Source organism: Festucalex cinctus, chromosome 10 (genome assembly GCF_051991245.1).
Source record: "Festucalex cinctus isolate MCC-2025b chromosome 10, RoL_Fcin_1.0, whole genome shotgun sequence".
Taxonomy (NCBI): Eukaryota; Metazoa; Chordata; class Actinopteri; order Syngnathiformes; family Syngnathidae; genus Festucalex; species Festucalex cinctus.
The window spans coordinates 11,905,565-11,933,032 of NC_135420.1; the positions used below are offsets into that span (position 1 = coordinate 11,905,565).

At 37.3% G+C, this 27,468-nt stretch overlaps 1 protein-coding gene across 2 annotated transcripts in view; it reads left to right on the plus strand.

Moving 5' to 3' along the window:
- Nucleotides 1–27,468, plus strand: part of arid3a (AT-rich interactive domain 3A) — a 57,823-nt gene that overhangs the window by 20,589 nt on the left and 9,766 nt on the right. For both annotated transcript variants that reach the window (XM_077534125.1, XM_077534126.1), the window contains exons 4-5: nucleotides 22,789–22,861; nucleotides 25,269–25,452. In XM_077534125.1, the coding sequence (XP_077390251.1) occupies nucleotides 22,789–22,861; nucleotides 25,269–25,452 (257 nt within the window). The remainder of the gene's footprint in view (nucleotides 1–22,788; nucleotides 22,862–25,268; nucleotides 25,453–27,468) is intronic.

The following is a 27,468-nucleotide window of genomic DNA, read 5'->3' on the forward strand; positions in this document are numbered from 1 at the left end:
CATTAATATAACATTCTTCCATGCTTAAGGTGTGAAAGTTAGACATTTTGTTGAATATTTTTTCATCAAAAATGGATGTTAAAAAATCGATTCGGCTGCCTATTGAATCGATTCGAGAATTGCGTGCTGTAGTATCGCGATATATTGCCGAATCGATTTTTTTTTAACACCCCTATAATTTACTATAGAAACATTTAGGGAGCTATTTACTTGAATGTTGTTGGGTTTTTTTTACGATATGTTCTATGTAGCCACACTAGTACACGCCATTCTGATTAAAAAAAAAAAAAAAAAAAAAAAAAAAAAAAAAAAAAAAGCCATTTGTGGAATATGAAGTAAGCAGCAAAATCCATCCATTTCAGGGAGCGGCCATTTTGCCACTGAAAATGCTGTTGACCGAAAACGACATCACAATTGCTCAGGGCTCAGACCAATCACAGCTCACCTGCTTTCTGGGTTTGTTAATATGACGTTCGCAAGCTGAGCCGTGATTGGACGTTACCTGAGCCCTGAGCAACAGTGGTGTCATTCTGAGTCGACACCAAGTAGCAAAATGGCCGCACTCTGAAGGTGGATTTTGCTGCTTAATTCATGTTCTACAAACACAATATTAAAACCAATATTTTCCCTTTTAATGCGACTTAATGTTGCCTCCAAATATTGTTTTTGCCCTCATCAACTACTGTACTACAAATTGGGATCTGCCCAGGATAAAAAAATAAAATAAAAAAGTCGGCCTATCACTAGTCAAAACCATGTCACTTCCATCGCTGCACAGGGTGGGGATATTTACAATATATTTATTTATTTTGGTTTGCTTTTGACACCTGATGTGATAAAATATATCAGATGAAGCATTTGGCAATATCAGATGTCCAAACTATTGTGTCATTATTAGATGTAAACATGCCACAACCAGCACCACAGCTGAAAATGAAGCTAAGTGCAGTAAGAAGAGATGGGAGGGTGGGGATGTATACAACAACTATGCTGTTGGGTTTTTACTACTCAAGTGCTTACTGTAAATATACAAGTGGGCTGAATATTATAAGGGAGGTCCTGGCGCAGTATGAGAAGAAGAAGAGATTTTAAACTGTCATCAGCAAAGTTGACAGGACTGAGAACGGCTTGAGCTGAAATTGCTTATTTTGAAGAAATTGCATGTTAATAATGGATGTTGCTTTTCAAATTGACATCAACAAAGAGAACTGTTTTTGTTTTGTTTTTTAATCTTGACTGGTAATTTCTCTTCTGTAGTCTGTTATGAAACTGATTGATTTTAGTTCGGGGATCAGCAATCTTTTCTGTCAAAAGAGCCATTTTAGGCCAAATAAATTAGAAAAAATTTGTCTGCAGCTGCAAAACCTTTGAAAAAATTTTTTTGATGATGAATGAAATGGTGTGTTAGTGTTAGTCTAAAGTACGAAGGGCCGAGGAGCTAATAAGAGCTGAACCATACAGAAAATATGCAGCATCCTTATACCTTTCATCTTTCGTTATCAGATTTTGTGTGTGTGTGTGTGTACTTTTTCAGACTTAGTTTTTCATGCATGTTTAGACTTTTTCTGCCTTCCTATCAAATTTCTGACATTTTTGGCAATGTTATCAACATATTGTGGTCATTTTCTGCCTCTCTTCTTACATTTTTGGGCATTTTATGGCTATTTTTTGGCATTTGTTTTCTGCCTTTTTGCTATTGATTTTCTGACAATTTTGTGGACATTTTATGGTAATTTGGGGAATTTCTTCTTTTGTTTTTGAACATGTCATATATACTTTTTAAAGTTTTCTTTTCTGCCTTTTTTTAAAATAAATGTTCTAATTTTGTGTACATTATAATGGTAATTTTCGGGATTTGTTCTTTTGTCTTTGGACATTTTACAGTAACTTTTTGAACTTTTTTTTTTCCTGGCTTTTTTATTTTTATTTTATTTTTTTTTCATTTATTTTTATTGTTTTCTGGCATTTTTGGCAATTTCCCCAAAAAGTTATGGTCATTTCCTTCCTACCTTCCTTCCTACCTTTTGGACATTTTATGCTTACTTTTTGAATGTTTTCTTTTCTACCTTTTTTTTTGTGTGTGTGTGTAATTTTGTGTACATTATATGGTAATTTTCGGCTTTTCATCTTCCCATTTGGATATTTCTGGTCACTTTTTTGACATTTTTATTTTTTAGTTTATTTTTTTTATCTTTTTCATCAAACCTTTCTTTCAAATTTGAACTGACATTTTTTTTTAATATTTAATTATTCGTTGTTTTTTTGTTTGTTGTTTTTTTATATAAATCATTAATTCATTTAAAGAATAATTTATCCAAAAATCTAAATATGTAAAAATATATTTATAGACTATACATAGTTTTATACTTTCTACTCAAAAAAATTTTAGCGACCCACAGGGAGCCATAGGAGAGGGACCTAAACAGGGCTCCAGAGCTGCAGGTTGCAGACCCCTGTCTTAGTTGAACCCACTTCCATATTGAACCTAAACTGTTAGTTAGTTATACGTCAACTAAACTGACACTCTCCTCGCATACATGCTTGTGTAGCAAAATCATAAAACATGTTTGACAGAGAAGTAACTTGTTTCTGACATCTCTTTTATACCAGTCAGCTATTTTTGTGTGTGAACTGAGTGTAGTCAAGTCATCTTTATTTATATAGCGCTTTCAAGCAATTTAACATATTAACTGTATATGTGCTTCAATTTTAAACACAGCTATACATTCTATAATTCGACATAACTGTGCTTTGCATTCTAAATAGCTCGCCACTCCCTCCAACTTGATGTGAATTAATCCACTCGCCCTGCAGTTGGCGGTTTCTGTACATCAGGTTCTATATGTTTTTATCATAACACGTCAGTCAGCGGCTCTACTCATGAGCAGTTATGTGTCAAGACATCCAGCATGTTGGCTGACAAGATAGTGTTGATTTAAACTGAACGTACACAAAGTCGCGTTGCTCTGACTGCAGAAACGGAGAATGGCACGAGTATATTTTGTAATATGGTCAAAGCTCTCTTTATTTTGCTCAGCTTCGCAAGAGTGAAATTTCAGTGTTGCTGTTGCTTTCACACTGGAGTGGGTCAGCCCTGTGATTAGTGTGAACTGCAGATGTGACCAGTGATAATACTGCAGTGTGAATGTGCCATGCCTATGTGAGTAAAGTTCAAATGACCTACCTATGATAGTAGAGGCACTTTTCCCATGATAATTCTAACCTCATACTCTGTAGTTTGGGCTGTGATTTAGGTTGCCTATGATTTGTGGTTTCTTCTAATCATGTGAACTGAAGTCTGTAGTTAAATCTACAGGCAAACATTTGTGGAAAATAGTTTCCCTACATGCATTTGCTTGGAATTAGTAGTAATTGCAAATAGTTTGTCTGTTCACTTACCGTATGGGACCTAAAAACAAATTAAGTCGTATATCACAAGGCCAACAAATATGACTTGATTAATTCATACTTATGGTCACCGAGAATATTCTTCAGCAAGTGAACATTTGGAAAGTCCCAAACATGTGCTCTACAACATGACCCACAATGTTGTTCACATGTGTCCTACCCAGTTTCTTCACAGTGCATACGTGTGTCATGACATAATGGAAACAATGGAAGCCTGTGTTTAAAAAAAAAAAAAAAAAAAAAAGTCTGGCTTTAAACGTTGCGCTTATGATTGTAAGCATGTGTAAAAAAAATACATAAAAAAAATAATAATAATATTAAACTTTGCGCCTATGATTGTAATATTGGTGATCTTGAAAGCACTTTGCTGCTCAAATTCCAAGCAGCACATAAAACTAAATATACTACTCATTGCTTACAGTACATGATTTCATGTTTAGGTTGAGCACTTTGGGGGCACTGGGTGGAGAGGAAAGAGTTAACGCTTGTTTAGTTTATTTTTGGGCAGGTGGGTGGAGGCTGCTGGAATGTGCCTGAGGCCGGGTGATAATGTGGCCATTGGAACCTCAAATCCTCAGTAGAAACCTTATGTTTGTCTATCAGTCGATGGCGGTTGGGACTGCTTCCAAATAGAACGTTTCCCTGGCTTTCATTTAAAAAACAATGTCACCCATTATGTTAATTGACAGATTAAAATGGAAAAGAAGATGGAGAGCAAGCGGTGCAAGAAGAGTGAACTTAGTTTAGTTTACAGCCATAGGATAGGATTGGACTTTAATAAAAGGATTACAATAAATCCACCAATAAGCCAAATACAATTGAAAAATACCAAAAAATAAATCCAGCAGCAGCATTATTGTTGGACATTTATGATAGGCTGATGTGATATGAACATAATGACTGTTAATGTTATTGAATTCCATCAGGGGTAGCAGAATTAGGTGTGGTCAATGTAAGGACCAGATAATAACTTTTATCTCTAATGTCCAAAGCCAAGAATTTCCAAAACAAGTAAAAGATAGATAAATGGATGGATAGGAATTCCGATGATTTATATATCAGATATACAGTCTATTAATAATAGGAATGGATGAGTGCCGGCATCTGCTTGCCTATTTCAAGGTATCAGTATCGCGACCACCCTTTTATGGCCGTTTTATGATCAGGAACTACATTGTAGAAATCAAACAAATTGATAATGTTGATTAATTTCATGCAATTTTAAGGAAGAAATGCAAAATTGGGATATATAGGTATTTATTTATTTTTATTTTTTTTTTGTGGGAGGGGATTTTATGTATCAAAAGTACAAGTGGTATCGGTAGTTGGTATCTGTGAAACTCAAGAGTTGAGTACTCGTATTGCTATTGGTCTGAAAAAAGTGGTATAGAACATTCCTAATTAATATAAATATTTTCACAATGAATAATCAATCATTAGTGAAATGGCACTCACAATTCATCTTGGGTAAAATTAAAAAAAAAGTAAAAAAAAAAAAAAAAGTTGGGGTGGGGGGCTAGGTCAAAAGACTTCCCTTCTCCACTCCCAGGGACTATTTTTGTTTGAACAGCATGCATGCGATTGAGGGTGCGTCATTTTCAGAGGTCACCCTCAGTGCAGGTGTTAGGCTGATGCTTTATAGCAAGATTGTTTAACTTTATTCATTTTCATTCATGAAATGGCTCACATTGAGGCTGGGAGGGCGATCCCCCACAAAAAAAAATAATAATAATGTTTATCAAATAGCTTCCATATTTCAAAGTGCATCCCCAATGATGTGCACAGCGTTCATATTACTGCGAACAGTCTTGCCAAATTAACGACTTTGCCACTATATTTAGTGACTTTTCCTATTTCTTAATCAGCTATTAAAAAAAAGACTTGTGAGTTTAATTCCCAGTAAGAAAAGGATGGATGAGTGGAATCATTTTCACATTGTTTTGCTTTGAAAGGTAATCCAGATGGAAGGCAATTGCTGAGTCAATCATGCAAAGCATTGCCAAAGACATGCGTTATCTGTTGCAAAAGCAGTGACTTATCCACATGATGGAAACTTTTGACCCGAGCTATGTTCTTATAAGGTGGATATATTTTTGCTGACGTTTTCTTGCCTCATCTGTACAATCATGTTCTTCTGTCAAGAAAAAAAACCCTGTCATTTCAGTATAAATTGATACCAAAAAAAAAATATCCAAGCTTGTTTGGTATCTATGGAAGCATATTACTTGAAAAAAAAAACTTGAAAAAAAAACAAAAAAACAAACTCCTGTTTTTCTGAATATTTTTTTTTCTTTTTCACTGAATGTTTTTTTTTTTGTCATAAAAAAATAGATATTCAGAAAAACAGGAAAAAAACTTTACTCCGAAAAACTGGGGGGGAAAAGTTCTTCCAAAAAACAGAAAAAAAAATTATTACAAAAAACAGAGCACCAACTTCAAAGTAATTTTTTTTGGACCTCTGAACTCCAAATGACTTGTTGCAGACCACTGACCTGTATATATGACTGGATAGGCGATAGCCCATACACGCCAGTGCAAGCCGTTGAAGTCACAGGGCGGCCATCTTGTTACTCCCACGTCGAAAGCAGACTACTGTATAAATTATACGGTATACGTACAGTTGAGACATATACAGACATATGCAGCTCGTAGGCAATTAGTATAATGCCGGAGGCGAGATGGGGGGTTTGTGGGTGGTCACTATTTTTTTTTTTTTATCAAGGAAAAACAAAAAACAAAACGGAACAAAACAGCCACCCCACCTCCGGCCTTATACTAACTGTCTACGAGCTGAATATGTCTTATCTGTATGTATACCGTATAGTTTATACAGTAGTCTGCTTGCGAGGTGGGAGTCACTTGGAGTTCAGAGGTCCAAAAAGTTACTCCGAAAAACAGAAGTCGGTGCTCTGTTTTTTGGGAAATTTTTTTTTTCTGTTTTTTTATTTTTAATTTTTTTCCGTTTTTTTTAAATAATGTTTTCCCCCCTGTTTGTCGGAGTAATGTTTTTTTTCCCCCTTTTTCGGAGCAATTTTTTTTTCTGTTTTTTTGGAATATATATATTTTTTTTATGACAGAAAAAAATATTCACTAAAACAGAAAAAAAAAATTCAGATAAACAGAATTTTTTTTTAAAAAATACTCAAAAAAACAAAGCTCCCCAAAAAATTAGTCAGAAAAACAGATTTTTTTTTTTCAAGTGAATGCAATACGCTTCCGTAGGTATCAGAGAAACCCAAATCAGAATTTTTAATTAAATTTAATTTAAATTTAAAATTGAAGCTCATAATGTTATTAGTTTGATGTTTATTTTAAGGCTGTATACAAAAAGAGGGTCCTTGACACATTGTGTTATCTGGTTGAGAACGGGCAGATCTATAATGGTAAATAATAGCATGCAACGTGTGCAGCTTTGAACAATAGATTAACAGACAACAGAATCCAAATCAGTTCATACATGCCATATTTTGTTATTTATGTTGCCTCATCCACATTTATTGTCAGGTTTGTCCATTTTTACACCATTTTTAAGTGCAGTGATTCAATTGAGTACCGGTCGGTGATTTTTAAACACAAATAGGATTTATGTTAACTTTTTTTCTCCCCTTCATTTTGGGCACACTTTTGTTTAAATGATTTTGTATTAGCTTGACCGCTGCAAAAAATGGTTCATGCCCCCCTTAATAAGCGGAATCCTCATCAGGCCCAAAAGGTTCAGAGGCCAGGCGGCGCCTTTGAAGTTAGTCTGTGTGGACCTTAAAAACCAGCAGCAGGGCAGATGGAGCCCAGATGGACAGTAAAGAAGGGATGTCTTTAAAAATTCATGGCACTCACCGTGATCAGGGTGAGTGGAGGGCATTTGGCATTAAACATTAAATTGCTCAAACACACACACACACTGTGAGGGGGGATGGGGTTGACTGGGACTACAGGAAGTATAGCTTGAATGAGAGCCAAGCGGGAGCGACACTTATAGGGATTGCCTGTCAGCTTTTTGCTGATACAGCTGTCGAATAAGAGATTGTTGGCTTTGTATTCCACTGAAGTTTGCTTGGAAACCTTTTTACATCTGGCTTGTATTCATTTATTGTTGTAGATAAACATCGCCATTGTCACTTTTAAATGCTTCACTTTAATGCATGTTATGTTTATTGTTCAAACACAACCTGTGCTACCTTTAACGTAGCCATCCGCTGTCAAGCTAAAGGATCATCTGCAGACAAAATTAATAGTGCAATTCATCTGCGTTAATACATGATTAATGCGATAACTAATTAATTAATCAGAAAAAAATTAACACTTTAACTTTGACAGCACTAGTATAAATGTAAACAACTCAAAAATTAATTAATTAATCTTTTTTTATGATTATGCTGATTTTGTAATTGTGAAAGGTAATTGAATTGTAACTGATTTTCGGTTAATTGCACAGACTTACCATTTGTTATAAAAAATAAAAATAAAAAAATAAAAAAATAATCCAAATGATCAGAATCAGGCTTAAATGATTTGCATCTGATGAAGGCTAGCTTTAATTCTCCATTGTTGCATTTGTAACAATTCAAATTAACTCATTTGCTCCCAATAACGTATAAATACGTTTTTTAAAAAGGTTTTAAGTGTCCCAAAGACGTTTTTTTGTTTTGTTTGTTTTTTGTTTTTAAATGACAGAGCATACAGAAGCCTTTAACACAGCCTCTCAACTGCAAAGAACGTTTGCAGAAATGGTAGTTATTACACAAACGGCCAGTAGGTGGCAGCAGAGCAAAGGAAATCAACCAGGGCCATGTTGAAAAAAAGCTCAATTACTCACAATTAAAAATAGATTTGTGAAAATTGATTAAACTTAGCCTATATCCTAATCTTTATTGCTGCAAAACGGAAACAGATAGAAGAATACTTTTTTTCCTTGATGAAAGAAGAGACTTCAATCTTTCTTTTGATAGGTTCCATGTTTTTATAGCAATAGACACAATATTCTGTGGGCCTTGTAAAATCAGTCAAAATCCAGTAAAACAGCCGGGAGCGAACGGGATTGCTTCTCTGAAAATGGCTGGGAGCGAATGAGTTAATAAATGTTTGCGTGTGATATTCAGAATATTTGTTCATGTCAAACTATTGGGGTCATTTTTTTCCCACTTTAAATTATGCAAGTAATTAACTGATTAGAAAAAGAGGAGGATGAACATGTGCAGTGGATCAAAAATTTTTTTACGACATCCTCTTAACATTAAATGCCGAAAAAAATAACACATAACAGGTGCATTTTAAATTTGGCAGGCAAAAATGTTTGATAAAAAGCCTTTATAATTAAGCGATTAATTGTGGTTAATCAAAATTCTAAGATGTGATTAATCTGATTAAAAAATGTAATTATTTGACAGCTAGAATTTATACACTTGCACTTTTTTTTTTTAATTTTAAAATAACTAATTTAATAAATTTTGTTTCATCCAAAAAGAACTTGCATAAATATAGTTAGTGTTAAGAATTTTTATTTTATTTTTGTAATATTTGTTTTTTACATTTTAAACATTTAAAAAAATAATAATAATAATTGATTGTCCTACTACTGCACAGTGCACAAGCTGCACTCCAACTTCAAGTTTTTACCAACAGAAATAAATAAATAAATACATATGATCAATATATATTATTATAAATTCTGTTTGGTCCAAAGGGAACTTACACAATTATGTTTGTATTTTTATGGTCATATTTTTAAATGCTTAAACATTTTCTTGTTTTGTATCAAAAATAAATAATCGTGATTTCAATTATTGCCAAAATAAATGTGATTTCCCCCCCCCCTGTAATCGAACAGCCCTTTCCTTTCCACACCCCTCTGCAGTGGTATGGATTTTAACGAAAGGAAAAGCAGACTTTGTGGTATTGTTCATGTCATGAAAACAAAAGGCTGTAAAACAAAAAGGCAGGGGCTGCACGGAGGACCTGTCACCGTCTTCCTGTTCAGTGCGAAGGGGTGGGGCCGCGTGCAGCGTAAGTAAAGTTGTCATTGCGCTTTGAAGCTGTTCCAAGTCGGGTGTGTAATACAACGTTGTTTTGACAGAAGCACTGTGCTTTATTTGAACCACGTCCAGCGCCTTGCATGTGTTGTGAGGCTGATGTCAAGACGTGTGCAAGTAACTCATACTAGAAACAGGCAACCGCTCAATACGGCGAGGGAAAGGGGGAGTGAAGTAGAAATGTAAACAAAGATGGGATAAGTTGGAGTCCAGCTCCAGCTTTTAATATTAGATTTTAACAAATTGCCATTTGCCACCCCGCAACAAAGTCATAGGAAATGAGGAAATGACCATTTCTTGAGCAACAGCAAGACTCACAGATGGCCCACATCCTCCTTTGTCGTTCCCACCACATTGTGTGAGAGGTGTATTTTCTCTCCAAACAGCAAGGGTGCCGCTTGCCTTCTCGCCTTGTGGCCTCGTGTCATAATACAATCCTGGAAAGTGGAAATAGATGTTCGCTCAATGCACAGAGCTGGCAAACAAAAGTTGCATGTTCCCTATAAAATGACCCAGATAAAGGCATTCATTTGAACCAAAGCGTTGACATTGCGATGCTGCCTTTAGATGTCCCTGAAAAGGTAGCGAGAGTTGAAAGCACTAAAAGTCTTGAAAGAATCAATTAAGTGCTGGGTCAGACAGCGAGATTCTTGGACAAGTGTTTTCAAGGTCAGAATGGCTCTTTGTGCGAAATGTCACTGGACGGGAGAGCGGAAAAAAGATGTCATGTTTTCAATATGGATGCACAATGAAAAGCCCCAATAGGATGAAAAGCACAACGGACTTTTCAGTAGGTGTTAGATCTATAATTGTCAAGGCAAGGTTGCATTACACAGATGCGCCCACACACATATTCTTTTCTATCATGACATACTCACTCACTTATGACAATGAAAATGCAGCCTTTCTTCCTGAATATGATGTATCAAATACAAATACATGCATGTTAGGTTCACTGAAAACGCTATAAAATGACCATTTAAAACAACTGCATTTTATGTTTACTTTGGTTTTCTTGGTCTGATGTTTGATAATCCTAAACAAAGGGTAAACTATGCAAAAAATAATAATAATTTAAAGAGTGGACAAATAATTTTATTTACGACGGTGTATTAGGGCCACGTATAAATATGTTTTTTCTAAAGTAGCAAATTTGCGAGAAAAAAAACCTCGTAAATTTGCAAGTTTAGAAAGTGGCAAATTTACGACTTTCTGAAGTGGCAAATTTACGAGTTTATAAAGTGGCAGATTTGAGAATTTTTTTTTTTTTAAACTCAAACTTTGGAGAAATACAAGTAGCGTAGCTATAGTCTTATCATTTGAGGATTCGTTGGTGGTTAATGGGACTAAAATGAAAAGACAGGATGGATTCATTCTTAATTCAAACTTTACTCATCATACACGGCAGCTAGAGCGGCAATACTTCCTGATCCCCTATCAGCTGACTAGCACTAACCAATCAGAAGCTAGAATTCTTTAGGTAAATGCAAGTGAATGACGGAGAGCAGCAGATTTGACACATCAACTTAGATACTGGTACAAAAAAAAAAAAAAAAAAAAAAGTATGAAAGTGTAAATAATAATTCTGGAAACATAAATGTACAAGTAAATATGCATTTTAACAAATTAACTTAAATACTTGATCCTCAGGGTGTGGACCTTCGCAAAGCAAGGCATCTTTGTCACTAGCCATGTACCCATTACCAACTGCTATCTCCTTATTTGAAAATCTGACCGAAAAGTATCGGCGCAAACACTCAAGTAGTACACTACATGTATTTCTTGTAAATTTCAGAGTTTTTTTCCTCGCAAATCTGACACTCTAGAAAGTCGCAAATTCGTGACTTTATAAAGTGGCGAATTTGCGTGTTTTTTCTCTGAATATTGCCCCCACCCTCTAAAAAAATATATATTTATACGTGGCTCTAATACGCCGTCGTACTTTTTCATGGCGCTGTATGTTGTTTGTGAAATTCTGCACTTGACTTTTTTTTGTCTTGTGGATCAAGAACAAAGAAGAATGGTAAATTGTGAGTGTGGATGTCAGAAGTGAAAGTCTTCTCACTCAATCTTTGAATGAGGAAAAACCAACTTTGACACATTTAACTGAGAATATTGTACTTCAGATTTTGGTTTGATTTTGGGCACAAGCATGTTTAGGACAAATTGAGAAGTTCCTTGAGGTCGAATTGCCGAGCCCCCACCTATTGATTAGTGGTGGTGAGCTAGGCGAGGTGGCCACAACATCTTCATCTTTGATGAGCGCCATAGATATCAGGCCTGCATGCGGGCTGGGTGGGCCAGATATGCTTTAAAGGCTTCGGCTGTCAACCATTAAACTCAACACACTGCTCATCTATCACTCTGAGTGACAGTGTAACCAAAACCTCAGTTTTTCAGCCCTCCTGGGTTAGATTAAATATCTCCCTGTATGTCTTCATCTTGTTTGCATCAGTGCCCTTTTGACAGACCCACCGTCTGCTTTGGATCTGGGGCACTGGCTGTGAATAAATAACTTTATCAAAGAAGTCAAATGTAATGATTATATATTACATACTCATTCAAGCATTGACTTGAAGAGTCCTCATGGATAATTGACAGCAAAATTATACTGAAGGGTTGACGTGGGTGTGTTTAAACTTTTTAACCGCCCCTCCGTTCAACGTGGAGTTTTGGCTTCTGATTGGGATGTTAAAAGAGATTGCCCACAGATACGCAACGTCTGGCTGTTGCGGGCCTGGGAAAACTGGTCTTTATTTATTTCTGATTCTTATCCAAATGTACAAGACATGCTATCTGATGGTAGTGTGGTGGAATGCAAGCATGGAGTACGTCTTCATTCACTGATTTTTGCATGTCAGCACATAAAGGGGCTGTAATTACATTGTTAACTGAAATAGGGGGAAAACCTACGTTGTTTGGTCCATTTTTGAGCATGATATCACAAACATTTGAATATCGTCTCAAATTTGTGGATTACTGTTAATGTTTAAATTAGGGGTGTCAAAATTAGTGTGTTAATTTAAAGTTCCTTTATCGCCACTACCGTTTTTGACCGCCCCTTACTTGGAAAGCCTGTACTGGGGCAATTCCAGTCGCAACGCAGCAGGCACGTCCTTGCGAAAATTTAGCAGTAATACATTTAATAATAACTCATATATATTTGTGAAGACTGTTAAAAAATGTGCAGAATTTCACCAGTTCATGTTAAAGATTAGATTTCTCTTAATATGAAAATAAGAATGCACTTAGCTGTCACCAATGTCGAACAAATGCAACAATGCCATCTTGAGGCATAAAAATTACCTCAACACAAATCAATATCACACTCTTAATATCACACTTTTTACAGTAAGTATGTCTTGTTATGTCCTGGAGTTGGATCCCAAAAACGCAGACACAAATAAGAGTTTAACACTTTATTCGCATAACAAATCTTGCCTACGCGGAACGCACTCACGACTAGACCAGAAACAACGAGAAGGCATCATGGATCCAGAGGCATGGAATAAGGTTAGACCAGAGGAGCAGATGAATAATTCGGCAAAAAACACACTTCTCTGTCTCACTTTTATAGCTGCGAATGGATCTGATAGGCTGCGGCCAGACATGTGGGTAACCCTGATAGGTTGTTGAAACATGACTGACATGGATTTATCTGATTGGCTGCTGACTGACGCGCGGGTAAAACTGATTGGCTTCTGACCAGTCGAACGAGATTAAAGATTCCTGACATCACATAGTTGCTGGTTACATGCTGATTACAACAGTTCAAATAAAACAAAACATCAGACATTTGCACAAACAAAACACAGTCATGACACGTCTTTTTTTATTTTAACTCAATTTTATGTATTATTCTGATATTACCATATCAATAGCCAAAAGATGCAGCTATATTTCTATTAGTTTAACATTTTTTTCCCAGTTTTATGTTCACGAGTATGAAAACTCTGAAAGAAATATTTTATTGTACATTTAGAACAGATATAAAATTTGTGAATAATCGTGAGTTAACTACTGAAGTCATGCAGTTAATCACAATTAAAAATTTTAATCGCTTGACACCCTTACTGTAAAGCCAGTTTAGCCATGTAAGTGACCAGCTATTGCCAACTAGTGGCCTGGCATGCATATTACTGCTTTTAGTAATTTTGCAGATTGTTCCAGACATTTGCGTTACTTGCTGTGGTGTGACCCATGATTGACAGGAATAAACCAGAAGTTAAAAAAAAAAAAAAACAACGTTTCAGCAGCTTTTAATGTGAACAGAATGCATGCATCAATGACATGTGCGCACTGAACAAAACATCACGACAAGTGACATGAATGCGCACAAAACACTACATTACGTGACGCAGTGTTTACATGTTGGTCTCAGTCCTGACACATTTGTGATCATTTCAAGTAATTTGTACTTCAGCCAATCTCCCCATATATTGATCTGCTCTAATGCATTTTCTTTTCACCCCCGACTGTTTTTTTTTCTCCTTCATTCACCATTGTTTTTCACACTCTCTTTTATCGAACAATTGCGACATCTTTTGATAACGTATAGGTTGGATGAGCGCGACCTGAGCAGCCAAACTGCAGTCGCATCGGACACATATCAGGAGGGTATATCCACGTACAAAAGGAAAATGGGTCATATTTGAACAAATCAGAATTGTACCGTTCACATTGCATGAAAAAAAAAATCTGATACATGTCATATATGGGCAAAGAAAATTAGAATTGGCCTACAGTTTATGAAAATACCTGAAATCAGGGGTGTCCAGATCCAGTCGACGGCCACTATCCTGCCTTCTCCAACACACCTGATTCAAATGATCAGCTCATCAGCCAGCTGTGCAGAAGCCTGATAACGATCCTGATCATTTGAATCAAGTGTATTGGAGGAGGGAATTAAGGAAAAGATGGTCACTTGACACACAAATATACACAGGCACCCTTCTCTTGCGCAAAGAACGATTGTTATAGACCGAGCTAAATCAGATCGCTCTTTGACAGAGCTTGTTTGTCTTTGGCTGGTGCCTCAGCCCCTCACACTCAGTCGATACGCTTGAATTTATGAGGTCAGCTTGGTCACTGCGGATTATGATACTTTTGATCCCGCCTGTCAATAAAACAATGTTGAATGTAACTGCAGTAAAACAGATCTATTGTTGCTGTTAATTGTGCGCTGGAGGGGGAGGGTCGTAGAGAGCGGACATAGATGGATTCATTATCGATCTGAGTTTATGGAGACACGTATGAGATGTTTCTGTCACGCTGCTTTTGCTCCACATTTTCCAGCTGAATTCAACTCTATATTGAAACAATGTGGTATCAGACTGAGAAGGGAAGGCGTCTGTTTCCTGTATTTGATTTGAAGTACATTCCAGTAGGTGTTGTTCACACTGGAACAGTGATCTTCTACAAGCAGGAAATGTTGCTTTTCAAGACTCAATACGATATGTGGGGATATTGAAATAGTATTAGTATGTTGAAAAAAATGGTATTTTATACATTTCATCACTCCTCTGTATAGTTATGTCTTGAAATGTTAACACGAACAACACTTTCCGAATGTGTCTAGAAGGGTGACCATGTTTCATTTGAACTCATTCACTCCCAGCCATGTTCACTGAAGCAATTCCATTCACTCCCGGCTCTTTTACTGGATTTTGACTGAATTGCAAGGCCCACAGTATATTGTGTTCCATTGCTATAAAAACATGGAACCTACCAAAAGAAAGATTAGAGTCTCTTCTTTCATCAGGAAAAAACAAGTATATTTCTATCTGTTTCCGTTTTGCAGCAATTAGTGCTAGAATATAGCTAAGTTTCATCACTATTCAAAAATATGTTTTAAACTGTGGGCAAAACAGCTTGTTTGCAACATGGTTCTGGTTGATCTCGTATACTCTGCTGCCACCTGCTGGCCATTTTTGTAATAACTACTATAAAACATTAAAAAAGTATAAATACGTCTTTGGGACACAACATTTAAAATAGAACGTATTTATACGTTTTTGGGAGCAAATGAGTTAAAGGGGAAGTCAACCTTAAACATTTCTTGACAATAATATGTGTGACCTCACTAGTCTAAACATGACATTTGATTGATTGATTGATTGATTAATATTACATTTGAGGAATATGTGTTATGAAGCAAAATCTAGCCATTTTTATCCATCTCAGGAGGCTGCCATTTTGCCAATTTCTGTCGACTGAAGATGACATCACAGTTACTCAGGGCTCAGGCAACAACCAATCACAGCTCACCTGTATTCTGAAGCTGAGCTGTGATTGGTTGCTACCTGAGACCTGAGCAACTGTGATGTAATTTTTACTCGACAGTTGATGTTGACAAAAACTGCTGGATTTTGCTGCTTAACTCATATTCCACTATCGCAATATTAACCAAAATACCATATTTAGACTAGTGGAGCTGCATAGAACATGTTGTCAAGTAAAATTCTTTGGGTTGACTTCCCCTTTAAGAAAAAAAAAAAAGGACACAATCAAACACCTGCTGTGATAATGGTTCCAGTTTAGGAGCGTAGAGCGCTACCAGTGAGCTATTATGAGCTGCCGAGACGCTTAGCAAGTAAGGTACATAAAAAAAAGTTGACCTACGTTTTCTAAAAGAAAGAAATATAACACACATAACATAAAACAAAATGACTTTTTTTTTTTTTTTTTTTTTTTTTTTTTTTTTTTTTTAACTCTACATCCCTCATCAATCAACTCCGAGGTCTACCATTTGCGGTAACAATACGGTGCACTCCGCCTCCTCTTTACCGCACTAATTATCAGTCAAATTCAACACATTGACAACCAGACGTTTTCATGTATTTACACTTTACAGCCTCACTCCAGACGCCCAGACAGGATGTAAAAAACTAGACATGTCCAGTTAAAAGATGACGGTTGGTCACTCTTCATCAAGTCATGAGGTAAAAAGAGAAGGTTACCCAATGTTAAATGCCCAACACACATTTTATGTCTTTACTACAATCCGTTAGTGGGCTCGGACTCAAAATTTGGCCCCTCTGACTCAGTCCTCTGTTAAAGTACAGACAAATTGCTAATCGTAGAGCCGCATAGCATTCTCCCCCTGCAGATGTAGTTCTGAAAGGTCACTAAAGGGTCTTCTTTCATTAAAACTCTCAAATTCACGTGCAACAAATATATACTAAATACAGACTCTCAAGGCTTCTTAGAAGTCGGTTGCCGCCATTCCAAATTGAATTGTGTCATTAGTAACACAAGAGGAGTCTTCAGAAAAAGAAAATACTGTGCTGTGTGTTCTTTGAATTGAAGAATATTCATACTAGGGGTGTTAAAAACAAAAATCGATTCGGCGATATATCGCGATACTACATCGCGCGATTCTCGAATCGATTCAAAAAAGAAAATCGAATTTTTTTTTATTTTATTTTATTTTATTTTTTTTTTTTAAAGAGCTCAGAATTGTTCATTCGGTAGTCTTACCGATTCAACGTCTTATCATCATTGCCTTTTTTTTTTTTTTGTGTGTGTGTGTGTGAATCGATTTTTAAACTTCCATTTTTAATAGAAAAATATTCAACAAAACGTCTGACTTCGGGTTAGGATTCACACCTTGAGCATGGAAGAATGTTATATGAACGGAACATTAAGCCTTAATATTTTATTTTAATGTTGTTCAAACATGAAACAGATTACAACCTCTATAAGACTGAAATTTCAGATAAATAAATAATACATTTTCATATAAATCTTACACTCTACAAGCTTAGTGATTAGTATTTTCTAAATTTGAATGAAAAAAATCGCAACAATCGACTTATAAATTCGTATCGGGATTAATCGGTATCGAATCGAATCGTGACCTGTGAATCGTGATACGAATCGAATCGTCAGGTACTAGGCAATTCACACCCCTAATTCATACATTTAATTTTTTTGGGCGGGGGGATAAAGGGTATCTATAAAAATAGGCTGTTGCCTGATACAATACACTGTTTGAAAATGGCTGATCATGTGATCAAGGGCTGTATAAACTCCCCGACCTAGACCCCTTTTCGCTACAATTCCCCCTCCCCCGCCTTTATGAGTCACTTAGTACTCACTAAGTTTACTTATTGCGCTTTTCTTTTCCACAATCCATTCCTCCTCATTCCAGATGAGCAGGACTTCCTGTCATTAAATAATTTATAAAGTAATGTTCATTTGGAGTTGATGTTGATTAACAAATGGAGTAACTTCTTCTGCAACGTTTTTTAAACAATATCTGGTTTCTGTTGCGCAACGACCACAAGATAGTCTTTGTTTACGAATAATGCAAATCACATCTGGTTACCAGCAATCATGCAACTTAAGAACTTGACTCATTGCAAGAACATTCGTTGTGTAGCTATCCAGAAGGCAAATATGTTTTACAATAACGTTAGCCAGTCTTTAGTCATACATCAACCACCTATGTAACGGTTTTGTTTTGTTTTTCAAGTTGAAAAGTGGATAAACCGACTCTTTGATTTAGATTTATGTGTTTTGTTGCAGTCATGTTTCAGTTGTCACATTTGATGTATGTTCTTATTAGTGTACGTCACGTCTCTATTTTCTTTTTTTAAAGGAAAAATTAAACATTAAGAGGAATGCTTGATAAGTCATCCAGTCCTGATGAAGAGTTGTAGACGATACTCCACTCTCCTCTGGGTTCTGGTTTTCTGTTGCAAAGCCCTTATTATGTGCTACGTGACACTTGTGTGCCGCTGGCTTACTAACATCCATTTGCACCAGCAGTGAAGCAAACCCTCCCCCTGCACTGAAATAAATCCCCTCCCCAAACAGTATTACTTTCCACCAACATTGATGACTGCAAATCTGCAGCAACAGGCTGCTCTGTAGTTACTGATTATTTTCATCATAAACCACTTTGTCTTGTGTCTGAGGCCTCCTTATAATTTATCAGCAGAAGGGCAGTTGCTGATCTACATACATGGCCAGGGTGGGAACTGATCAGCATGTTTTACACAAAATATGTATTTTTCTGTGGCTGGTGTGCAATACAGTCTGATCTCAACCTTTTTTTTTTTTTTGTAACAAAATGTATGCTCCTTTTTCAGTGACATCAAGTGTTTTTTGTTATAATCTATTTCTTGCAGCGACATGAATCCAAGCGATACCAGTTGGCCCGGTTTATTGTCGTTTTTCTAGTTTCTTCTTGTTTATCTGGATAGCAGAGCTTTAATCCAGGAGGGGCCCCAACCCCTGCTCACACATTACAAACATGAAAACCATACAGTAAGCCTATACCAACCACACCCAGCTCTGCCTGATAAGGTATGTGTGTGGGGTGTGGCTATAATGTGCATTAGTACTGAATCGGTGAGAGAGGAAAGAAAAAAAAAAAAAAAAAACACGAGACAATATAATCTAATATCAGTGCACATTGAAAATGAAAGGAGAAACTGACAAAAAGGACGTTAATGTGGGTTAACAGACCATAGAACTGGATGAATAAGTAGTGTGGCGGCCAGTATATATGAATAATTTAATGTTTAAAGCTAAAATTGGGGAGTGAAATTGTTCAAGGCTGAACAGGCTCCTGCCTGCTTGTATTTGGTTAAACAGGTTGAATTCTGTCTTGTAGAATTTAGTCATAACTGAAGCCTCCAATTTACCGACAAATAAATTACCGACAAAATAATTAATTAAATTATGAAGTGATGCTTATTTGTGGCGTATGTATTTAATTTACTTCATGTCTTAAAGTAATTCAAGGAAAAGGGGAGTGAATTTAACTGCAAAAAGCAGACGTCCAGTCGGTTAAGCTGACATAATTTTCCATCTATCCATCCATTTTCTTGACCGCTTATTCCTCACAAGGGTCGCGGGGGCTGCTGGCGCCTATCTCAGCTGGCTCTGGGCAGTAGGCGGGGGACACCCTGGACTGGTTGCCAGCCAATCGCAGGGCAACATAATTTTCCAAATAAACTAATTTAAAAAAAACAAAAAACATCTATTTCCTAATGGTCGATGTCCTGCTATAAAGCCAGTGGCTCATTACAAGCCACTGGTTTTCAAATTTTATTTTTAGATGACAGCACATGCAGGACTATGGTCATGATGATTGTAAATCGTAAACTGAAATTAGGTTATGTTCCATTTAGGAGCCCAACAGAAGAAAGAACTATTATCTCACTTTTATTACTTTCAGATCTGCAGTCATATGAGCATAATCTGTGATCATTCATGTTCCATTTGCCTCTTTTATGGACTAAAGTGAATCAGTCAGAGTTGGCAAAATGGCCAGCTAGAATGTGAAAAGAAATGAATGAAACACAGATTTGGCCCTTTTGCTCACTAATTGGCGCAGCATTCCGTGATTGTCGCCTGTAGTCTGATACAAAGCGGGATACGTGTCCACGCCTGTGTTAACAGTGAACTCTGAATGGAACTTGAAACTGGATACAGAATAGCCAAAGGGCTACTGTGCAATTCTCACGCTTAACTAACTAGTGTGCATGGAAACCTTTATACTTTATACAATGACTGCCCACAACTTGAGGTCCAAAGATAAATGATCAATTTAATGTTTAATTATTGACAATTTCTCTGAGTTTTTAAAGGGACATTCAGTGATCCCTAGTGCCATCTAGTGGTGAACTAATAATTCATTCATTTTAAAAACCGACTGTTTAAGTCAAATCAAGTCATCTTTTTATACATGGCTGTAGTCTCACCTTACTAGAGCTGCCATGTTTCGCCGCCATCTTCTTGCTACGGTTGCAAATGTATTTAGCCCGGGTGTTATTGTATCGAGTGTCGGACCCAGTGGGTTGACCGCAGCTTACCGTCCACAGCTGGGGCCTGCAGGTGTTTGTCACTAACTCCCGTAATTTGGGCCATTTTCTGCTTTGCTCTCGCATGCTTTTACTAGCTTTTTTTTTTTTTACTAGCTTCTTCCGCTAGCCGCTCTTGTTAGCCACTCCAGCCTATGGCTCCAACTAACCCCCGCTAGCCGCTCTTGTTAGCTGCTCCGGCTAATTCTGGCTCGCTCGGTCTTTCGGCGTCGCTCGCCGGGCTCCACAACGGCTGCCAAGTCGCCGTCGCTCGCTGAAATGCTCATTTGCTCACGCAAAATAAGAATTAGTGGTAGGCTTGCACAATGTGGTCTCTCTGAGCCACCGTAGTGTGTGTGCTTCTAATGCTATTCTTTGACCACTAGATGATGCTAGGGATCACTGAAACTCCTTTTAAGGGGTAAGTCAAGATGTTTTGATATATGCCCCACTAGTCTAAACACAGCGTTTGGTTATTATTGTGTTTATGTAATATAAGTTAAAAGCAGCAAACTCGAATCTCAGGGGGCAGCCATTTTCCAACTTGGTCTTTACTGAAAATGACATCACAGTTGCTCAGGGCTTTGGTAACGACCACTGTTCAGCTTGCGAGCGTCACATGACCAAACTCAGAAAACAGCTGAGCATTATTTGGTCATTACCTGAGCCCTGAGCAAATGTGATGTCATTTTCAGTCGACGGCAAGTGGCAAAATGGCCGACTCTTGAGATGGATTAACACAGGTGATTTTTTCTGCTTAATTCATATAACATAAATGCAATATTAAGCAGAATATACTGTAGATAGATTAGTGGGGCCGTATAAAACGTACTATAGAGAAAAATTTAACAAGACTTTGCTTTTTTTTTTTTTTTTTTTAAACAGTTTACTTATTGTTGTGGTTGTAGTTTGTAGCGCGCTAGCAATGGACACACTGAACAATAGTAAACATTATTCTATTAATATCTTACTGTCTTAGAATTATTCAAAACTCAATATATTATATATTAAGATGCAGGTTCTATTTATCTTTGATCGTATTGTGCAGGTGTACCACTACTAGCAACCACTTGGTGCATGAAAAACTCATAAAATACTCTCATCAGTTGAATACCTACATTGGGTACTCGAGACAGGTTGATCTACCATCCATTTCTCCATACCACAGTAAAACCACCAGCTACTTCTTTGTTTGTGTGACAATTTGACAAAGGGAGAGAAAGATGTCGAGCAAATAAAGAATACTTGGTGGTGGGGGATGGGAGTAAGGGGTCATTTCCAAGATTTATGGTGCGGCACTTCCCAAAACGCATGCATCCTGTAATTAAAACTGCCCCTTGTCTCCAGCAGCCCTGTACATTAGCAGGAATCCCCCCCCCCCAATACCACCTCATCTCGTTTAGGCCCATTCAATCCAGCAACCCCCCGCGCGCACATGCACACACACGCAAGATAATAAGATCTGATGGCAGCTTGAAGTCTCTAATGAGGGCTGAATGCTACAATGAGGGGCAGTCTGTTCCTGGTTAGAGGCCACTTGTGTCACATCCTACACAACTTCAGCTGTACAAGCTTTTCATTTCCTCTCGGTGGCAGCTTTAGGTGAGCACAAAACGCGTCGCTGCACTCTCAGCTAGTGACATCGATCATAGCACACAAAACCGCATATTAGTGTTTTGTAGTTTTGTTGCTGTCAGTGACACGTTTGCTTTTTAATGCAGCTATTACAGGGCTCAATAAAGTACAGTTGGGTTTGTTTAATTTTCCAGAAAATGCATGAAACATACCTACCTGTATTTCACTGGTTGTGTATTAATCTAGCATAGTGTTTCAGTTAACTCAAGTTTTAAGAAAGGGTGGACCAAAGATTAACCCAGCAAAGCAATGATTACACAAGATCCGATGCAGATGTTTCAGATGCTTGATGTGTTGTATGTGGGCCATTTGCTTTCAAAAGACAAATTGATCACCAGAATAGTTAATAAAAGATTAATTTTCCATCAGTCGGAAAATCAATAGTCATTTCAGCTCTGGGGCTTAATGGTCGTGTCATGTATGTGCAGAGGTTAATGTCTTCCTGTGGCGTTTGTGAGGGTCAAGCCAACGCTCAAGTCACCTCACTCCATGTTGGTGGGATATTAATGGTATGGACCGCAAAAACAGCTATAAGCTCAATAGGGTCCTTGTACTCCCCTGAGTGGGTCCCTCATTTTTACTGCAAACTTTCACTGAACTTTCTGCCACTCGAGCCCATCAGCAGCTGGACCTGCATGAGGTTTTCATCAAGCCTGACTAGCCCAAATCAGTTTCCTCTTTGCATGACCACAATGCAGATGAGGGTGTTTTTCATATTTGAGCTCAAGTTATTATTATTATTATTATTATTATTATTATTTTAAACAGATGTTGACACCAATAATTATGATACTGCAACCATGTTCTTTTGTGTTCAGTCTTTTTGTTTTGGGTAATAGTTCTCTTTTTTGTGGTACCAGTATTTTGTCAATAACCCCTGTTGCAACTCCTTTTCTTCTCCACAGCTATATGAATTGGATGGAGACCCAAAGAGGAAAGAGTTTTTGGATGACCTCTTCAGCTTCATGCAGAAAAGAGGTAAGCAACATTGCAACTTGGCAAGAAACGCTCAAAATAAATTGAATGTCCCACACATATATAATAATGGAAAAATACAAACATAATTAGATAAAACTATAAAATATTAAATATACAAATTACATGCACAAAATTTATATGTAATAATCAAAATAATTTCAAAAAGTCACATGATTTTGTAAAGGTCTTCTGTCGTGTTTTTCACACAATTATGATTTTGTTATGCACAGAAAATTGGTTGTTGGATCAATTTGCAAAATGCAATGGTGTGAATGGATCAAGTTGATATAATAATACTTGTTATTTATTTATGTATTTATTTATTTATTTATTTATTTATTTATTGCTAAAAGGTTAAGGGGCGGCACGGTGACTGACTGGTTATCACGTCTGCCTCCCAGTACTGAGGAGTCGAGTTCGAGTCCAGGCTCCGTACTTCCTGGGTGGAGTTTGCATGTTCTCCCCGTGCCTGTGTGGGTCTTCTCCGGGTACTCCGGTCTCCTCCCACATTTCAAAGACATGCATGGCAGGTTATTTGGGCGCTCCGAATTGTCCCTAGGTGTGCTTGTGAATGTGGATGGTTGTTCGTCTCTGTGTGATTGGCTGGCAACCAGTCCAGGGTGTCCCCCGCCTACTGCCCAGAGCCAGCTGAGATAGGCTCCAGCACCCCCCGCGATCCTTGTGAGGAACAAGGGGTTCAGAAAATGGATGGATAAAAGGTTAAGTGTAATCTGTAGTAGAGGTGTGCAATATGGACAAACATTTATATCAGATAATATTATGTACTTATATCGTCGCTGTCCTGTGAAAAACACTTAATGTCCATTTTTGTCATTTTTTTTTTACATTTCTACATTTTATTTTGTGGTCTATATGAAATGTGCAGTTTATAAATAAACAGAAAAAAATATAGCAGAAAAATTCCATTAATTTAATGTAATTTTAATGGGAATTATTATTATTATTATTATTATTATTATTATTATTATACAATTAAATTGGGATATATTGTAACTGTCTTGTGAAAAACACTTAATGTCCATTTTTTTTTTACATTTTTACATTTATGGAATGTAAAAATTAAAAAATTGACATTTTTTACATTTTTATTTTTATGGGATGTAAAAATAAATAAAAAAAATGGACATAAGTGTTTTTCACAGGACGGTGACAATATATCCTAATAATCTTAATTGTATAATTATAATAATAATTGCAATTTCCCTTAAAATTACATGAAATTAATGGCATTTTTCTGCTATATTTTTTTCTGTTCATTTATAACCTACATATTTCATATAGACCACACAATAAAATTGGGTTGGGGAAAAAAAAAAAAAAAGACACAAATATCCAGTGGCCAAATAAAATATAAAGACAACGCAGTGCTTCAAGTAACATTCAAGTATGTCTACCATTTATCCCGTAAAAGTGCTCACAAATTAACTGTTTCAGAAGGTGAGCATAAGATTGACAGCTTATTCTTCTGACGCCATGACAGTAATGTCTCAGTCTGAACGTTAGGGGTACCATATCAAAGGAGTATGTAGTTAATGAAGTTATGATGTATTGTTGTGTCGTTATATTGCATAGCTCTAATTTGTCATGCAATTTTACCACTTTTGCAAGAATGCCAATTTATTGGTAATGTTGGCTTCTTGACACATACTGTAACAACAACACACGATCTGTTGACATTATATGCAGCATGTATTGTCAGACTCACACTCCACTCCCTCTGTTTATAGTGAGATTGCGGAGTGAGTGATCCATCATGTAGGGTCGACCCAGAGCCGTGTGCTCATCTTTCCCTCGGCTGGGTGGGGTCTTTATTCAATTCAGAGATGTTTGCTTAATGGTCGTCATATAGCCTCGTTCCCAGGATGCGCTTGCAATAAAGGCATACATTGTATCGAAGCCCTGGAGGAAGGGATTGGTTTACCTTCACTTCCTGCACACACGTGTACATACACACACTAACCCAACATCCAAGCAACAACAAAAAAAGCAACAAAAATGTGCAAACTATTGTGTTTTACCAGTTTGGCATCAGAAATGCTCAAGGGTTCAGTGTGCATCAATGTCACTTCATAAATACCAGGCACTTGGTTAGTGTGACAGGTTGGTGATTAATGGCTGATATAGATCAGGAGCCAACAACTAAAGATAGAAGATAAATGATGTATGTTTTTACAATAACACAAAAATCTACAAGTTGTGAGTCACAAGCATACTGGGTGGGTCTACTGAGCCTGATCTGAGAAGCTGAGTGCGCCCTCTGCAGGTCATCACTGAGCGCAATCAGTCGGATTAATTGATATTTTGATGGATAGCAGTACCATGAAATGTGTTTGATAATTTAGTCAAACGCAAGATAAGCATGCTGACAGAAGAGGTCTCGTTCCAGGAACCCCCGTGAATCGTATTCCCATCATGGCCAAGCAGGTCCTGGATCTCTACATGCTCTACAGGCTGGTGACGGAGAAGGGGGGCCTAGTGGAGGTCATCAACAAAAAACTGTGGAGGGAGATCACCAAGGGACTCAATCTGCCTACCTCAATCACCAGTGCGGCCTTCACCCTTCGCACACAGTCAGTAATCACACGTACAACCACTTTATGGCATCACAATGTGAACAATTGAAAGTAAGGGATTTTAGCAAGCACGGCCTAGTGGTTAGCATGCCCAAGTTTATATTTATTATTAATGCTTCAAAAAATAAATCACTCACAAATTTATGATTTACTAAGCAGTGACATTCCAACAATGCACTTTACACATATATTTTAAATAAACAAATTTTAGTACTACTGGCCATTTTCATGTGAAGACATTTTCAAGGATCATAATAAATATACAATTAAAAATATCACTTACCATAGCAGCACTTCAATGAGTTGTGGTCATTTGTATACAGTACCACACAGTGCGGTTTCATAGCATTTGTTATGCATCCATTTTATCAACCAGCTATCCTCACTATTAGCCATTAGCTTAGCCTTAGCTTGGCTCGGCTGCCACTGTTTTGTTTGTTGTCTCCGCCACTTACAGCGCCTGCCAAACTCACCAGTCGTGCCATCTCATCCAGAATGTTGAAAGTAAGGTGAAAAGTTGCTCGAACTCGTCAATTTGTGCTCTACTTCAGTGTTAAATCCACACGGTTGTAGTATCCATCAACAAAGGTAAAATTACAGTTTAAAAGTAAAAGGCACAGCCGTGCGCTTGTGAAATTTTTTACCTCAAGTTTCAATATTTTCAATAAATACAGGGAGTCCTCGAGTTATGTCAGTTACGCTCCTACGCTAGCGATGTAAACAGAATTTCGACTTAAGTCGAATTTCCCCATCAAGTCAATATTTACATCAAAATACTTTACTAAACATTACTGCTTAGAGGTGGATTGAAAAGAAGGGGGAGACTGATGTGGGAAAATAAAAGGGCACACGCGCTAGCACTACTAAGGGCTAAATAGCGGATGAAGGGAAAACACTACGGGCTAAATGGCGGACCAGGAGCCAAAATGGCGGACGGGGCCAAAATAGTGGACCGGGCATAGCCGTTGTAAAGTCGAAACGCCTTAGGTCGAGTCCGCCTTAACTCGAAGAATCCCTGTATTGTTTTTAGAATCCAGGAAACTTGAGCTGGTTGTACACGCACAACTGTGTAAACTGCTCTGGGAAGGCTAAAGCTGTGTTGACAAGTGGCTATTATTTCTGAAATTGAGCGCAATGGAACAACGGCACCATATTACCTCCTAAAGTATGTCATGCAGCGGAGGCAGTGACAGTCACCAGACCAACATTGGTGTAGTTGAGGCAGCTTTCACTATCGGTCTACTTTAGCAGAATCAGACCGATATAAGTGATATAATTTTCTTCCACTATCGGGCCATATCGTTAGTTCTGACTTTTGGAGTGTGAAGTTTGCATGTTCTTCACTTGCGTGTGTTTTATTTCTGGATACTCCTACTCCGTTGAATCTGGGGGATATGTTCCACATCCATCTGCAATAAGTAGAAATCTACACATTTATTTGATAACACATTTGAGCTTATTCAAACACCCTTTTTAAACATATATATGAACAAAACAAAACAAAAAAATACCAAGCATAATTTATAGAGAAAATAAGGCACGAATTGCGTCTGTTACGTGCATGTGCCTAGTGGGGTTGCGTGTGATGTTTGGAAATTGTGTTACTGGTCTCCCGGTGTTTGCTAAACAGCTGAAAGGTGCATGGGCAAAAGAGCACAAACAAAAAAAACACCTCAAGATTGTGGAAACGGTGAACCGCGATATAGCAGGGAAACACATGCGTGTGCCTTTCAAGTGGATGAGGGTGTGACCACTAACACTAATGTTACCTATGTTAGCCACAACTCTTGCTCACCTGCAACCCAATGAGGACATGTGCTTTGGAAAACTGATATTTTTTTTCTTCTGTGAGTAGAAGCTGCACTGATGACCAGTGATAATTTTGTCGACGAAAAATGTCATAATTTCCATCACGAAATTAACACTGTTGATGACCACTCTTGACCTGTTAGTACGGATAGAATGAGGAACTGAAACTACACTTGTGATTCAAATCAGAGATCATTTTTCATT